At 46.6% G+C, this 17,514-nt stretch overlaps 4 protein-coding genes across 4 annotated transcripts; 1 reads left to right on the top strand and 3 right to left on the bottom strand.

Moving 5' to 3' along the window:
• Nucleotides 1-5,000: 5,000 nt before the first annotated feature.
• GL218_00103 (uncharacterized protein) lies at nt 5,001-6,214 on the top strand (the record flags this gene model as incomplete). Its single annotated transcript, XM_033576515.1, has 2 exons — nt 5,001-5,036; nt 5,111-6,214. The coding sequence occupies 2 exons, from the start codon at nt 5,001-5,003 to the stop codon at nt 6,212-6,214; spliced, it is 1,140 nt and encodes a 379-aa protein (XP_033442229.1).
• A 614-nt stretch (nt 6,215-6,828) lies between these two features.
• On the bottom strand, nt 6,829-7,982 carry GL218_00102 (Protein transport protein bet1; the record flags this gene model as incomplete). The annotated part of the gene is made up of 4 exons (XM_033576514.1): nt 6,829-7,068; nt 7,218-7,341; nt 7,451-7,681; nt 7,972-7,982. The coding sequence occupies 4 exons, from the start codon at nt 7,980-7,982 to the stop codon at nt 6,829-6,831; spliced, it is 606 nt and encodes a 201-aa protein (XP_033442230.1).
• Nucleotides 7,983-9,416: 1,434 nt separating this feature from the next.
• On the bottom strand, nt 9,417-10,700 carry GL218_00101 (uncharacterized protein; the record flags this gene model as incomplete). The annotated part of the gene is made up of 1 exon (XM_033576513.1): nt 9,417-10,700. The coding sequence occupies one exon, from the start codon at nt 10,698-10,700 to the stop codon at nt 9,417-9,419; it is 1,284 nt and encodes a 427-aa protein (XP_033442227.1).
• Nucleotides 10,701-14,128: 3,428 nt separating this feature from the next.
• Nucleotides 14,129-16,441, bottom strand: GL218_00100 (uncharacterized protein; the record flags this gene model as incomplete). Its single annotated transcript, XM_033576512.1, has 4 exons — nt 14,129-14,372; nt 14,428-15,385; nt 15,458-16,155; nt 16,209-16,441. The coding sequence occupies 4 exons, from the start codon at nt 16,439-16,441 to the stop codon at nt 14,129-14,131; spliced, it is 2,133 nt and encodes a 710-aa protein (XP_033442228.1).
• Nucleotides 16,442-17,514: the final 1,073 nt, after the last annotated feature.

Below are 17,514 nucleotides of genomic sequence, written 5' to 3'. Positions count from 1 at the left end.
CATGCAGATGCAGCCTGAATCAGGAAACCCTGTTGTCGAATCATGGATGTCCTCACAGTAGTGGCGTGGGGAAAGATATGATGACAGCCAATGATAGGGCTTCCAAAACGCAACTATGCGGCTATCGATCTTGCGTTTGATAGGTTGGTAATCGTGCATATATGATGCTTGTTTGGCTCCGATACTTCAGTTATCATCCGTACGGTACAGGACAAGGATTTGTGCATTCGCCATTTGGAGAGAAGTTTAATGCTTCATCCATGGGAACGCAACTCTTTTTTTTTTTGTCCTCTACACACGGAATTGACAACCATGAATACCTATCGGCGAATCCAGATGCTGATCGTCTCGCTTGTTCGATCCCTCTTCCGGTTCCTGGGTATAACAGAGCCATCATCCAGGTTTTCCGCTTCCGAGTCGGCATCCGTTGGTTTCTCGTCGTGGCCATTGGGAGGTAGTTGGATTCAAGTGTTACGGATATGGGAATTATAGAAATGCATAATTATACTTACAAGTTCAAGTTCAAGTTCTGCGCAATGCTCTGTATCTCTCTAGCTGAATGCTTCTGAGAGTTGGATGTAGGAAGGAAGTTTAGTCTCTCGAGTAAAAGTTGGGTATTTCGCTAATTGTTCTGGCAAGAGAAAGAAAAGAAAGAGAAAGAGGGAGCAGTCGAAGGGGAGGTGTGGGCAACAAGTCTGGCTTTTATGGATGTATGTATTAGGTAGAGCGGGAGAGGAGTCAGGCCGGGTTTAGAGATCAGATCAAGGCTTCTACACAAATTTCCAAGTCAGTAGGGGAGTAAAAAAAAAATATTATTATTATTTATTCATAAGGAAGAGTAACAATTTGGTGTAGAACCTGGGACGTGGAGACAGGATCGGCCTCCTCCACTAGGTTAGGTTGTTAGCCCCAGTCATCAAATAATAAGAGACTACTTCTAAGTGGGGGAGGGGCAGGAGATGGCCGAAGGACGGACGACAATTCCTTTCAGAACCCGGCATACTGTTTGCGTCTATTGGTCCATTGGTTTAGACTGAGCGGCTAGGCGTTTCGGTGACGTTACCGGAGTTCAATTTTCTTTGCCTTCCTACATAAAAAGTTCTCTTTAGCTCATGAAGATTAACAAAAGCACTATGTTGATTGGCCTTTTATAACAGGGTCTATGGTAGTTGCTAATTGCTAGTTGCTAGTTGAATCCCCATAGATTTTTTTTATTACTTTTATTATTAGTCTTGCCGCTATAATTCTATTACTATGTTGCTAAGATACTACTGCATATTTACTGCGTACGTACATACGTACATACATACATAACACAGCGGCCGGCCGCAACCTAAACTTTGCCTCTAGAATCGTACGGACATACTACGTATGTAGTACTTACACATACATTATATATCCCACCTAACAATACGCGAGGGGGGAAGCGGAAAAGGAAGGGTGATATTCGCGCAAACTCGGGGTTTGGCATATATCTGCACTTACATGACATTTACTTAATGAGAATTCATCCAATAGGCTTGATTGCTATTCGTGTGTGATCAAAATAGGCATCGTGAGAGGTAAGTTAAAAGTAAATGACCACGTACTCAAGACGAAATAGTGTAAGACGCAGTGGATAATAAAAAGCAAGGGGTGTGTCATCTGTATAGAAAATTCGATAAACTTTGTGACTTTGGAGGGTTTGCTTGTAGGCAATGCACAGGTTACCATAACTATGAGAAATGCAACATGCCATCAAGTTAAGATGGAGGTATTAGTTTTTTACCTTCCTGAGTCCTATTAGTTACTAAAGTTGATTCATTGCCCCTCTTCTCTCTATTATTCTAACTAGCGTTTGTCTTAAGTATCTGTTTGTCTATTTCAGCGCTGATCTTGTTACCACGCGAGCAAAAGAATTATTAATGTAGTACCGTTTACGGTCTTCTAAAAACCAAACCAATTACTGACACGCGAAGATCTGTGTATGAGGCATGCTACGATGACGCAGTTTTGTACAGTCTATAACCCAGGGCCCTGGTTCATTGGCGGTCGGCTCCCCGAGGATCGCGTCTGACAGACATGAGTCTATTCGCTTACGAGGCAACTTGGTCGCTTCTGATTGAAGCTTCGCTAAATAAAAAGAATAATAATTTGGTGAGTGTTTGCCGTTCATCGGAGGTCTGCTACCTCGAAAAGCTACGTAGCCGCAAATAAGGATTTGAGTAACAGAAACGTCTCCCTGCCATACTACGCACAACGCCAATAAACCAATATGGACAAAGCTAGAGTCCAATTCCAGAACACACCCTGCGCACCCTGCGCACCCCACACAGACATGCATATCCCGATGACAGGGGTCTAGCCCAGGACAAGTCTCACTTCCGTGTTGGCGGATTGGCGGATGTGAAGCAGAGGTTGCCCGAAACGTCAACTTGAGTAGTTTGTAGCTTGAGAAAGTCCGTCCATACAAATGAATACCCAATCAACGCAGCTAGCCTCGCTCCAGAATCGTAAGAGAGACCCATGGTCCGATGTCGCGTCACCCGCTGCTGCGGAACACTAAATATTAGGCGTTATACTACGTACTGTACAGAGGTATGTATGTTATATATGTTATATATGCATGTACGCCTGTGCGTCTATATCGTACCTAGTATGCGGCCTCTGCGCTATGCAGCCATATGCTGGGGCTAGGTAGGATCTGAGAAGGACGAATCCGTTTATGAGAGCCTCCATTTGGGGTGTGATGCGTGGCAGCGTGGGGTATATCTTTCCAGAATAGACAAATACGTTTTGAGAACCAAATTTAGGAGCTACGGGGAAATTAACTGAGATGTCTTTATTTCTCGGATGTCTCACGTACGTATGTTCGTCGTTCAAAGGGGCAATGCCATTATATCCCTCAACAACTATTAGTATGTCTTGCCGAGCTGACGCAGCTATCAGTTTATTAATTTACCCACGAGGCCGTCGATCGAATACCTGATGAGGAATATAGTTAATGCCATAAATAACGAGTAGTTCAAGATGTGTCTTTGAGTATGAGTAACTAACATATAAGTTAGACTTACCTCAAGAGTATGGAGTATGGAGCATGGAGCTTCTGAAGGTTGATTATCAATTGGCTTTACTACTGGTTTCTGTTGCTTGTGTTATACTACGTAACTCCTATACGCCCGATTTAGGATAGTGACAATATCATGTAGCCAATAAAACAGCTATTCTATGCTTGTCAGATTTGTTAGAGACAGCTCCCTGGGTTTCCTCTAATAACTACTGTTCGGTGTTATTCTGCAAAGCGAACCTGCATTTAATTTTAAGTAGGACGGACGGCAGAGTTACATACAGCAAGTCGGATATGTGACTAGGGTTACAAGAGACTAATGCTAGATGTGTCTAGGCCGCGTGACCTTCCGTACCATTGCACATTTAGTTCGTGTTTTTTTGGTTCGCTTTACAGACCTTGTAAAGCTAATAGGTAAAAGAATCGACAAACAGTAAATAGTCGAATACCACCAATCAGAACCTATGTTTTATGCGATGAGTGTTATCTCAAGCTAGGATTCCTTGCGAGCCGTTTAACTATTTAGACCCTAGACCCGTAGTTAATCTAGATCTCGGCGAATATATGACAAAACCGTGATCTCGTTTTCTAAGCGTCTGAGCGTGTGTATATACGGACCACGCGATTCGGAGACCATTGTTCGTCAGATCCCCAGACCACATCTGTCTATAGACTTACACAACATCCGTCTTCGATGCTGTTGCATACGTACTGTATCTCAAGACTTATTAAGCAGGCTGAGGAAACGGAAGGATCAAGCGAGATCGGCCTTATGAAATCGGAACAAGCCTTGAGGAAGTGTACCTAGGGTAAGGTCTTCCCCTCCTAATCCCTGCTGTCGCGGAGGGAGCGGGGCGGACTTAATTAAAGAGGGCTGACGGGCGGCGGGGACCAGGTCCCTTAGCCCTTAGCACGTGCACCGCATATGTAGCATACAGATATGTATGTAGTGTCTGTACGCAATATTAAGGGAGAGGGATGTATGTCTTCGTTGTTCTTCTAAGCGCAAAGGATTCCCACTTTGCGTTCCGAAAACACCCGTAGTTCAACAACAGCCCCGTGGGCCAGCCTAAATAATAAAAAAGGTATGCAGTCAAGGTGTCTACATACTAACACACGCAGTATGTACATATGGGCCTACGGCTCGTTTATGAACCGCGGCTTCACCGCTGTCGCCGATGCTCGTAACCGTACGATGTGCTTGACTAGTAATTTCAGGGTATTCTCATTACTTGATGAAAATATCTTCCCTAGTATTATTTGTCAGTAAGCGTAATTTGGGAAGATTTGACTTGCTGCAGCAAGGCTCTTTGTCGTAAACTTCGGATGAAGTGACATGAAAAAGAGGAGCTTGACGACTTGGGACAAATATTTCCTTATTCCTAACTTGCTTCTGAGCTAGACTAGAAAGGTATTGATAGACATACTATGTAGTTGTATCGCAGGCTGCAAGAAGCACTTGACTTTTATGACAGCTTTGATCACATGCTCACGAGAAGTTCCCTTGCTTCAAAATAACAACGAAAATAATTGGGAGGTATAGGGTGGATTTTTTTAATGTCTTAAAAGATGTATCTTAAAGATGTAAGGTTGAAATTTTATATGAGTTTCTGACCACAATATAAACTTTATGCTTGAATACTGTGGCAATTGCCTATAACAAAGCTCTTTCCTGTATATTGTCCTGACAGTAGAAATAAATTCACACCTACCATGCAAGTGACCCGCTTAGTCATAACAATCCGTAATAATAATTCTTCAATTGGAGCCTCACCAACACACATCCCACTTTGAATCTTGCAGCAACGCTTCCCTGAAGAATTGCCTTCCCAAAACAGCATATTTCCCTCTTCACTACGACCGGGACAATATCACACGAAATGGTCGCTAGTTCGGCACTTCGCAGAACCGCCGATTTCATTTAGTCGCGAATCCTAACCGAGCTCGACTTACCATGTTGTCTCTCCTCCCGGACCTAACACCACGCGACGTACGTTGTTGGTCCGCCCTACACCTCACCCCCGGGTAATCTTCTAGCTTGGGAAGCTAACAATGGCAGAATAGTCGCACTCGCTATGGTATACCTCCTCCCGCAACCCCCTCTCGAGCTTCACGTACGATGCGAACCCCCAGCAGCTACAACAGCAACAGCAGCAGTTACAGCAGCAGGACAGCTCTGCAGGGAACCCCCACGGAGTTAATAACCACCGCCGCGGGGCCCATCTGATTGAGCGGTCGCCTCTCGCACGCCTACGCGCTGACGAGCAGAACCTCGAGCGCCGCCGCTTAAACGTCGCTAACTTCGGCAGCGCATGGCTCAAGCCCCCTGGTATCCACAAGACCCTGCACCAGTTACGCGAGGAGCGCCGCGAAGCTGAGGAGCACCAAGAGGCGCTTCGTCGCGAGCAGCTTGCGCAAGAACTCGCCGAGGCCGAGGCCGCGGACGTTAATGCCATCGACGCGCAGGGCGACGATGGGGTTATGGACGACGTACAGCTGGACGGGGCTAGGGATTTAGACGAAGACATTCCTGAGGCGGATGCTGACTTTGGCATTGGATCCGACGACGAGGATGAGGACTCTGAAGACGAAGATGATAGCGATGACGACGAGGACTCTGAAGATGACGATGATGATGACGACGAGGATGATGATCCGGAGCAAAGGGCAGCCCATGCGCAGCAGCAGCTCATGGCACAAAGGATGAGGCAAGCTGACGACGCGTTTCGCGAATCGGGGGTTCGCGGCCGGGATAGCAATTACTACGGTGTCGACGACGAAGTAGACGACGAAGACCAGGCCCAGATGATCGAGGAAGACGATCTAATCGGCCATGGAGACGGTGTGGACATGGACATGGACGCCGACCTCGATGATGATATCCCCGAAGCAGAGGACGGAGGTTATGAGCACACCGACTCTGAGGCGGATATGAGCAGCGACGAAGAAGATGACCAGCCCGAGTTGAGCTTCGCCGCGCAGGCATCCCAGCAAGTATCCCAGCAGACGTCACAACAGCATAGGTTCAGGCATAGTCTAGCACGAAGCGACGCGACGCGGCATAGCCTCGCTATTAGCGACATCCTATCGCACGACGGCGACAGCATCGGAAGTAGCCCGCAACTTCAACGGCGAGCCAGCGGCCCCGCGCGTCGAGCCCGAGGTTAAAGATAATAGGGAAGTCATTGGACCTTGCTTGTATTCATCACATCACTTTGCGCTGCATCTGCATTACCTTAAGATACCCCATCCCCTTTTATTATTATTCGTTCTTCCGCATCGCCCCCTATGGAGAATCCGTAGCCAGCCAGCCAGCCACCCAGTCTTTAGTATTTTCTAATGCAAAAAAAGTAAAAATAAAATAAAAAGACGATGAAGACATGAATTATGATACATTTGATTACAAGGGCTCGTAAAATGACTCGGCCGGCCCGCGTCTTCCCATATGTGCTCGTGAACTCGTACCGTACCATACGTATAGTGTAGTATGTCCTATTCAGAGAAGCCAAAAAATAATAACAATAACCCTTTTGCGTATCGTCATATCGCTCCCATACCAAACATCCATCCTAAAACGCCGTTTTCATAATGCTTTGCTTGCTTGCTTTCTTTCTTTCTTCTCTTGGTGTCTCTTCCATTTTTTTTCTAAGTCGTCTTGGTCGGAATTATACCATCTCGCCTCGCCTCGCCTCGTTTCGTTCCGTCTCGTCTAGTCTCCGTAGGCAAAGTGAAGATCGGAGATCCACAAACCACAAACCGCGAACCGTAAACGAGGATAGAAATCAGAACAGCCAGACGTAGAGGAAAATAAAAATGACGGCAGCAAAGAAGGCCAGCCACACCTTCCAGCCGACGCCGGTGCGCTCCGCCATAACAAGCATGCGGTTCATAGTGCCGCGCAGCCGCAGCCGCGTCGAATCAAACGTATCGTTCATCTTCTCCGCGAGCGCCGAGGACTCCCTGATCTCGTCGCCGATAGCCGATGTCATCTTGGGACCGGGGTAGGGTCGCGTTAGCATAATCTGGTTCAAAAAAACGGTTTGCATCCCCCTTCTCTCTCTCTCTCTTGCGCAGCCACACTGGTTAGGTTGCTTCTTTTGTTTGTGTATATGATAGTTATACTAGAATATCCAAAACAAGCAAGCAAAACCTCTCCCCCCCCACAACTTACGCGCAGCATCAACAGCAGGACGAAACTCACATCTTTCAGGATCTTGACCTTCCCTAAGATGCCCTCGACCTGCTGGTCGTTCTGGCTCTCGAGCTCGTTGAGCACCGCGTCGCTGTACTGGCCCCTGTACGATTCATCCACCCGTCAGCTGGTTTGTTCCTTCGGCGTCGTAGACATATAGGTTAGGTAGGTAGACGAGGTATAGATCTGAGCAAGTGAGTAGGTATTCGTACCTCGAATTCGGTGTCGCAGGCCTGTAGTTTCCCCGACTATCCACGCCTAAATGATGCGTGCTACTCCCGCCGGTCGCCGCGCCGTTGCTTCCCCCGGGATACCCATACCCGTAGCCGCCCGGCGCCGGGCTCGGTCGCCTCGCAGGGTCGGCGCTGTTCCGTCCGCTGCCGCTATAACCCTCGAACAGGGCGCTGCGGGAATCTCGCTGGTGGAGCGTCGAGTGGCCAAATCTGCGACGATGAGTTCCATTAGCTTCAGCTTAACCTAGACAAATGAACATATATCCATCCATCCAGCCATCCCATAGTGTTGGTAGTAGCGCTTGTGCCGTATGCAAGCATACACGTAAATAAACACAAATATGCAAACACCCTTCCATCCCTCCCCTTTCTCGCCTCACCGCGGGCGCGATCTACAACAAATCTCCTAGTGTCCCAAGAAACCCGCACCCCAGGATTACCGCGAAGCAAAAGACCCAAACCAGAAACAGCAGTTTATTCCAATAAATGTTCGTACGTACCTTGATGCCATGCTGTTGCGAAACAGTTATTGGGAGGAAAAAAAAGTATGGCAAGAAAAAAGGATTAACTTAAATATGTGACAACGTATCTTATTCGATGTTGCGCGACTCAGAGAAAGTGGCAGCTTGGCAGTTACTTATGTAATTAATACATATAAGGTAAGCAGGGCACCTAGGTTAAGCAGACATGAATTAATTTGCTGGGGATAAAAAAGCATCTGCCAGGTGCTGCCACGTGTGGTTGGTTACAACGTTATTTCCATCGTCCGTTAGGTAGGTACGTACATGCAACTTACATAAAACATTTGACGGCTATCAGCGCAACCTTCTCAAGCCGACGGCAGCCACCGAGGAAAAGATCCAGAATCGGATAACATTAAGGTTAACCTAAAGTGAATTGTATAAGCTTACATGTACAGCTTAAAATAAATGAAAGCTTGAATCGACTTTATGTTAAGCGGTGATCAGTTACTTATCCTAAGTGAAATCATCGGATAATCCCGTAGTAGCATCCAATTTAACTCAGCATGAGATGGTTCACCTAACTATGCTACTATGCTATAAGTATAAGAAATAATATCTTAACTACACAATTCATACCAAACACATATTAATACAGTAAACTATGTATTCTTCAAAATGTAAGACAAGAAGTCTAAAACAGGTTTCAAAAATCTACATAGTTACATATAAACAAACATCAAATCCATACTAGTTAGTCACAAAGTAAACAAAGGTTGTCAAGTCCATGTTCTCAATAGTATTGACAATGCTCTCGCTATAGTCTTATTATTATGGATTAGGAACCCAAAAATGCCCCTATTCACTTTCCCACACGAGACGGTCTGGATTAAACCGGAGAGCGGTTTCATCCAAACCCCATATCAGTTAACTCGTAATCCCGCGCCGCTGTTTAGATCCATCACTCCGCCTTGTCCATACACATGCCCGTCAACCCTTCCTCCCTGCTCCTCAACTCCTCGTAAGTTAGGCTACCAAGTTACCCTATTCAGTGCGTAACAATGGTGTCGAAAGGTAAACGATAGAGTTGCACGTCGCTTCAAGTAGGCAGATAACGATGGTGGTATTAGTTTGCGGTACAATGGAACATAGGAAGCGACCTGAGGATCAAGCAGGACTCAGGACTGTATCGTAGAAGTCGCTTCAGTCGAATATATATAGCAGTCGCCATATTCCCTTTCTTTGTATGTTGTGATCTTGGAATTAAGATCCCCAGAAGAAAAAAAAAAAGACATCTAGAGCAGATTCGCTAGTTGAAATATTATGCACAAAGGATAGTAAGCTGTGATGCAAAGACCGCTGAACTCCTTTTAGAATCCAAGACAAAATGTAAAACACGACATAATACCGTCGCCCGAAAGAAGATATATTGTGTCCAGGTTCGGGTATCATCTGAACAGTAACAGAAAACCAGTACAGAGAATTTAAAAGTTTTGAGAAATGCCGGTGCTTTGTTGAGGATAGTGCGACGGGTTCTCAATGCGGGTATTGCGTCGAGCTGGGTTGTCCCGTATAACAGGTTGTCCGTATGCACCGTCAGCATACGGGTTGTTCCCGCCGTATTGATCCAGGTAAGCTGGTCCTCCGTAAGAGGCACCATTCTCCCCAGAGCCATCTGATCTGCCGGCTGCACTATAAGACGATGAGGCATTGGAGGGTCCACGGCGAACATCACCATTGCCGGTATTGCCATCGGCAGCTGGGCCCATAGCGCCGAGGATCTCACCCTCAGTTGGCGAGTTAGAACGATCGCCCATTAAACCGTCTCCTGATCTCGTGTCAGAAAAATTACCCCTGGTTGGGGATGTTGCATCTGAATATGCCACACCTGCTGCACCACCAGACATTGTGGTGGAGGCTTTTCTCCCAGTTGAACCCGCTAGGGTAGTAGAGCCCCATCCACGATAGCCTGATCCATCTTCCTTCATCTCGTAGGCTCCTGCGGCACCAGCGGCTCCTACTTCTGGCAAAGTCGGATCGTTATTTGGGTTGTAGCTGTAGTCTTCTACTTCTTTTCGCCTCTCCTCTGCAGCATCCTTTCGTTGCTTTCGTCTCCTCCAGAAGAAGATACCCGCAGCAACTAGCAAAGCCACAGCAGCAATTGGAACTACAACAGCAACAGCAATCTTGGCCTGCTCGGCCATCTGGTGCGAGTTAGAAGCACCTGGGGATATAATTGCATCCGATGGGCCTGCCGTAGATGTCTGACTTGTCGGTTGCGCAGGCTGCGCAGTAACCTGAGTCGAGGTAACGGTGATAAATTGTGTACTTCCATCTTCCCCGGTGCTCACTTGCGTTGTAGTGATTATCACGCTTGTTGGAGTCGGAGTGGGTGTCTCTGAAGTAGAGCTAGTCGATGTCGATGTCGATGTCGGTGACGTGGGGGTTGGGGGGGTTGATGTTGACGTCGACGTAGTAGTAGGCGGTGGGGGGTTAGAAGTACTTGTAGTCTCAGACGTGGAAGTAGGTGGCGGTGGTGGTGCTGAAGTAGAAGTTGATGTTGTCGGGTCTGAAGTTGGCGTTGGCGGATCGGATGTACTGGTAGAAGTGGTTTCGGGAGGTGGTGGTGTACTACTGGAAGTCTCAGCTGGAGGACTGGTAGACGTAGTCTCAGTCGGGCTCACAGACGGGCTATCAGACGGACTATCAGATGGGCTCGACACTGCGTCCGGTGTGGACGTGTCGGCGTTTGTACTGTTAGAAGACATGGTAAACTGCCTCCTAGCTAGCAATCCGGAGAGATGCCTAGGGAGCGACATATTAGCATAAAGGAATGGCTCAAGGAAAGAGTGATGATGAACATTGAAGGCGGTTAAGATGAATTGAAAATATCGTATAGAGAGCTGATCGCAAGAGGGTCTAAACAAAGTGGAACACTATTCGGATGGATGGGGCTCTGGGGCTCTGGTACTTAATGGTCCAATGAAGTTATCGTGGAATGTGTCGCAAATCGCCACAGCACAAATTCTCAATGAATAACAAAACGGAATGAGAAACGTACCTTTTACAAAAACTTGCTAGCCGACTTAATCAACTCACAGTCGAATAAAGACTGGATGAGAGAGCCGCAACTCTTTTTTTTTTTTAGTGGAATCGACAGTTGCGCTTGGTTGCTGTTTCGAGTTGGGTCGTCTTGAGACGCGAACGAGGAGAACTCCAGAAGGGAGAACGAAGACGAGAATAAGACAACAATACCTATGGGGGAATACAGTATTGTACAGTGGTACGGCCGGCGGATGGGCTGGGCTGGGCTGTCTTAACTAGAGCAATTGAGAACGATTGGAACGATTGGAACGAACGAATAGGCTAATGCATATGGAAGTACACTGTGCAGGGGGACTCCTAGGTAAGGCGTGGCTGAGCTCTTTTTTATTTTATTTTATTTTTTCCCTTTTCCCTTTTCCCGCTTGTGCCTCTTATTCTTCGTGTCTCTCTCAGCTTATGCAAGGAGATTAGAAATGATAGGACAGGAATGCAGCAAACCAGAATGGGTCCAGGAGTTCTAGTTTTGCAATAAGTTTCGGTATGTAGAAACGACGCTGGATTTTTAGTAAAAACGAAGGTCAATTAGTATATTAAGTCATAGACTTTTACAATGTCGTCAGAGGAGAGAACCACAATAGATGAAGACAAAAAAATAATTGATGAATGGGAAAGGTGAAAGAAAGTCGACAAGGGGGTGGATTCCCCATAGGTGAAGATTGGCAGCCAGGGCCCGGGCAGCACATAATAATAAAAAAAGTTGGAAATGTTAATGCAAGACGGATACGTTCAATCCGGGAAGGTACTCCAATTGAGTTTAACCTCGCAGCTTTCGCAGGAATATCTCCGGCCGCTATGATGATTTTTAGCGACTTCGTTTAAGATGTTAGTTGATTTAGTTGTGTAGTACGAGGTACACTAATGATAGATTAGTAGATCTGATACCTTAAACGACTTAGCGCATTTCTTTTCTGGCTTTGCCCCTGGCGGCTTGTGGCTTAACTACCTTAACTTAGGTACTCAAGTAATAATAAGTCCGAAGTGATGAAGCCCTCTTTCGGTCATCATCTTATTATTATCCCAACCCGCATATCCAAGCCGCATTTCGCTTCTATAACTACTAATAAGAAGTCAAAGAAAGATTCTCAAAAGCCGAGTATCTATTAGCTTATTTCGGAGAACCATAGCTTGGGTAAATCTGTACAATTTCATCTGCCTCGCTGGCGTTCCTTTGCCCCTGACTAACAAAGCCGCGGTATAAACTAGCACGACTCAAAACCTGTTCAGAATAGGGCACGTCCACATTAGGTATTGACAGTTCGCATGCAAATTCCGAGACAGTTAAACGTTAGTAACTCTATTTAAACTAATGTCTAAAAGGGTTGATAGCGGTATTAGCCTCATAGCCTAATCTGTCTGCTATATGTATCAACTCTATAATTGACTTTAAGGTTTCTTCAGCTCCCTTTTTAGCTAAGGAATACTCTACTAAGGTTCAGATCATTACGTGCTAGGTAAGTATATAATCAGTCGATTTTGAAAGAAAACATAATCCACAGCTTTATGAATTACCTACTAATGCTGGGCTCATCAACATTTGAGGCTGTCATAGATTTGACTAGCCCTATGCCCTAACTGTGGCATACGAGAAATATTCGTTTCCATATGAGCTACGCGATTTAACATCGTATCGACGAAGAAACCATCGTCTTTGATAAACAGCCTCACATACTACACATACCACTATTACACATGACATACGTTCTTCTATAGGACAATCTCATCTCTAGCCTACATCTCTACCTCTGTAAGCTCTGTAGCCCCCATACCATGCGATAATACCTCCAAACAGAACAAAATTTTAGTCTCCCTTTCCAACCTTGGAAAAACAGTGCTAAGTAATTGAACACATCAACGTCAACAGTGACCCATCGGACGGACTTACAATCCCGTTCCAGCCATAGCAGCAGAAGCAATTCCTGCTTTGAAGTAAGATGTCCCTTGGACATATAACACCCGATTTATAGTTTCCCTCCAACGTCATGTCTACGAAGTACCGCAGCCAAAAAATTCAATACATACATACATACATACATACGTCCCAAGATGAGACGTAATTGGCCCACCTCAGCCCATCCATGACGATCCGACCCGACATCAATGTGAACCTATGTACCTATCTATCAGTCTATGTATACCTAAGTACCTTAGCCTAACCAGCTTACCCATCTCAGGAAAACGCCCTCCACAAATCCGATCTGCGATCCCACGCGGAGAGCAAAAGATCAACAAAATCTCATTGCCATTTCCCATCCACCTAACCCAAGGATTTATTTATTTATAAATAGGTTAGGTTAGGTTAAGTAGTCAGCAACATACCTACCTAACATTAGAATGATCTAAATACCTACTGTTTGTACACCGTACCTAGATCGACGCGCTCCCATACGAAACACCGCAAGGGCAGGATCTCCGTACGCCACTGTCAGAGTAAGCGCCAAATAATAATAAGTCTTACACCAGTACCTACCTCATATGGAGGTACACAGTACCTAACCCAGAGCCGCCACGGAGGAAACGTTACAAACAATCTTCGGACGCCAAGACAAAGTACCTACCTACATCCAGGATTTTTTTTTAAACCGCCAAGTCAAGAGGCTGAAAACAACAACAAAACATAAAAAAACGATACGGCGTTAGGTAGGGTTTTACCTGTCAACGAAAAACAAACACAATTTCTCTCCAGATATAACCTACCTAGCAAAATGATAGAAGTAAAATCCATATTATAACACGGTATAGGTATACTAGTAAAAAGATTGGTTTAACAGGAACTATTTTGCAACGCCTACAATAAAAAAAAAAAAAAAAGAGAACTAGCCACACCACTTTGGTTATAATAATTGTTAAATAAAATCAATAAGCAAAAATCCCTAGGTATCTGTCGGTATAAACTGCACCGATCCTTCTATATGTTTCCGCCATGCAAGGTAAAATGCTTCGCCGATCATGATTGCTTTCCAAATTACTCCCCCGACTGGAAGAAAAACGGCATTAACAGTACATATTTGATCAGATATACAAGACAGCTGGCTTTTGCCGCCTTCTAAGTCCTGACTGTATATATCAAGCCTTATATATTTCATTAGTCGCTCTAGTCCCTCATGTTCCACGACGGCTTCAGAGTATTGTTCATCGCCTGTTGTGTGAAAACGGTGTCTCCTGGTAGACGACTGACTCTACCTGCACCGCCGCGGATGGCGCTTAGATTAGCAGACGAAATACCGCTACGGTTGCTAACAACACTACCCGCATCACTCATAGTGTCAGCATCCTTAAACCGACGCGGAGGAGCGAAATCTAGAGCAGTGAATGTTCCTGATTTACGCAACAAGTGCCTAAAGATTTATGTTAGTATTTAACTCGCAAAAGCATTATTAAGAATTAACTTACGGGCTGGGTAACGCTGGTGTGTCGTCGAAAGCGCTCACTAGCGGCGAGTGAATTGGCGTATTCAGGACGTAAGGCTTACGTTCACCAACAGGACTCTGCGACCGACCAGCTGCGATGTCCTTGAAAGAAGGGGGAGGAGCAAATTCGATAGAACCCATGATAGCAAAAGAGTCATCTCTCAACTTGGAAGGAGTAGGCAAGGTGTTAAGCGCAGCAGGAGGGGGCATCGGCTTTCGCGGTTTGCCACCCATCCCATTACCTGCGAAGCGGTTGGAGGCTGATGAGCCTGGACGCGGGCTCATTTGTGCCCATCTACCAGCTGATTGTGTGGAACCAGCCCTGGGTCTTCCACGAGGTCCACCAGGCATGTTCATACTTCCGTGAGGACCGTGACCAGGGGGGCCACGCGGGCCAGGTGGACCACGGGGTCCTCCCGGTCCTCCTGGTCCAGGCATTGGTCGTCGGTTGCTCGGAGGGGGAGTCATAGCACGGCGAGTAACAGGTTGCGCGTAAGGCATAACGAATGCATTGCTGTCGGGGTCGAAAAATGCGGTATCACCGAGATAGTTGGCATCGTAATCATCATAGTAGGTGGCTTTCTGTGCTTGCTGGGGAATGGGTGGTGGTTTTCCGGAATCTGTCTTGGTCTCCTCGAAGTACTCTTTGTAGAATGAACGAATCCTGTTGGCTCTGAATTCAGGATCTTCCGACTCAAGGAAGTCATCAGGCGGAAGGGGACGGAATCCAACAGATAGCCTACGGTTATCCTTACCGGGTACGCCCAAGCCAGCGGAAAGTGGGTGCTCAGGCTCGTTTATACGTGGCTGCATGTGTCGATCGTTGCTACCCGTTACAACATCATCGGCATCGTCGATCTGGAAATGAGCTGTGTAATCCTCGTAGTCATCAGCGACATTAGGTGCAGCAACGAGCGATTCGTTCCTTGGCGGTCGCGATCCTGCTGGAAACGAGTTGGTATCCCTTGGTGAGCTATCCATCGAGTTCTGAGAGGCGCGAGCATCCATAATACCTAGGCCTTGGACGCCGGGCTTTGGCATAGCAACAGAGTTCATGGTAGTCGCAGATCCGACAGCGTTAACGGAGCCATTAGAAACACGCGAAGCCGCTGCTGCCGGCTCCTGAATCTCAGGGACCTTGGCGACAGTTGGAGCGTCATCGACGAAGCGGAATTCATTCTTAACCGGGAGGGCAGGTTGTTTCTCTGCCGACTCACGACGCGATGATCGCTTCGCAGCGGGAGGTACTGGCTGAAGAGGAGATGGAGATGAAGGCAGCCCCTTTTGACGGGTAGAGAAATCGCCGGCCGTGTTAACCCCGAGCCTCTGCCCGGGTCCTGAACGCCTATCAGGTCCTTTCTGGACGGAGCGCAAAGAACCCGCATCACTAGCGCCATAGCTGGTAACTGGTCGATACGGATCTTCAGCTTGGTTGAGGCTCCTCGCAAGTGATTCCCGGGAGTTCTGTAGATTGGGCGGAAGGAGATAAGGACTTGAAAGATTCATATCCATAGAAAGTTGCATTTTGTGACTCGGGTCCTTCTCCTTTCCGAAGAAAGCACTCCGCCTCTTACCAGCTTTGCCGGGCAAATTACCCTCAAGACCAAAGTCCATCGACTTATACTTGTCCGTCTCATCCTCTTTCCTCTGTCTTACAGTTGTTCGGTGGTGTAAATAAAGCAGAACTGAAACTGCTAGTCCTACCGGAATGCTACGAAATTCGTTAGTCATATCAGAAGCTGAACCAAGAATATTAATCCTCACCAAACACCTAGGATGATCGGAAGAGTCATCGAGCCACCCACTGGCTTTTCATCGAGGTTATTTTCCCTCGGGGTGAGTTGAGCAATTGTATTTGTCCCAGTGAGAAACGAATTGCCGATCCCTTGTCCAGTCTCCAGTTGGGCAGGCTGCTCTGCCTCCAAAGGTAATCCTCTTATATGGAAATGGTGGTGGCCGTGGCCATGACCACGGCCGTGATTAAGATGCCCCGCCATAGTGTCCAACTTCACACCCTCAATTCCTTCTCTTAAAGTTTACCTAAAGCTAGATAGAACTAGACAGGTATATTAAAGCTGATGTCGATCAAATCTAGCGTGATATTAGGCTCATGCCAAAGCGGTATTCAGGATAGTCGTCGAAAGTTGAAAGAAGCGCCGTTTAAATCAATGGTCCTACCCACTATGCTGGAATCGAATATTATTCTACGAAATCGATGTCTCAACACTAATTGCCCGGGTAACGCAAGATCGGAAAGAATGACTTGTGTGATCGGGCACAAATGAATGACTCGAAGTTAGCTATTATTAATGAATGGCACGCCCGCTGGCAGGCAGTTAGGTCAGGTTTGACCGATTGTCGAGGGACTCCTGTATTAGGTGTTGGGGTGAATGGGATGAAGGAGAGAAAGAGTAGAAGCGAAAGGGACAAAAGAAGGTGATTGACCGAATACAAATGCAGAGTCTCTTTTGGTTGACCAGGATTAGGGGAACCAACGAATGAAAATTAATATGGCGGAAATGAGTGAAGGGGTTGTGGAGACTGCGGTACGTTAGGTACTGTGTAGCTTCAGATGGGGAAGAATTCCAACGGAATAAAGGGCACTGTCCTTAACTACCTAGGTACTGGGTAAGCCACCGGACAGGGCAAACATTCGCTAGAGGGAACTGAGGGAAGACCCCCAAGTCAGTAAGCTGCCACTGATTGTGACAGGTCTGTAGTGTCTGTAGTACAGCACTGTGTATACTGTACAGTCCCTGATAAGAGCAAAGAGACTAATGCAGGAACAGAAAGACCATCCAATCATGACCCATAATTATCCAGAAATGCTGATAGGAGGACATGGATTAAGCTACCCTAGTCCGAAAAAGAACTGGTCCAATTAGCTCCCCCCTTTTTGGGCAACTTGGTTAAACTTGGTTGCGTTTCTTAAATCGTTCCAATCAGCCCTGGCGACCTCCGCTGCCTCCGCTATCTTCCCCTTTTACCATGTAGATTTTTACCATGTAAATGCTTTAACCAGCTTGTATCCGGCCGAAATGAAAAGACAGCCTGCTTGTTAATTTTCAAG

The sequence above is a fragment of the Daldinia childiae genome (assembly GCF_008694065.1).
Source record: "Daldinia childiae strain JS-1345 chromosome Unknown Scaffold1, whole genome shotgun sequence".
NCBI classification, from domain to species: domain Eukaryota; kingdom Fungi; phylum Ascomycota; class Sordariomycetes; order Xylariales; family Hypoxylaceae; genus Daldinia; species Daldinia childiae.
This window is presented reverse-complemented; position numbering and strand designations above follow the sequence as displayed.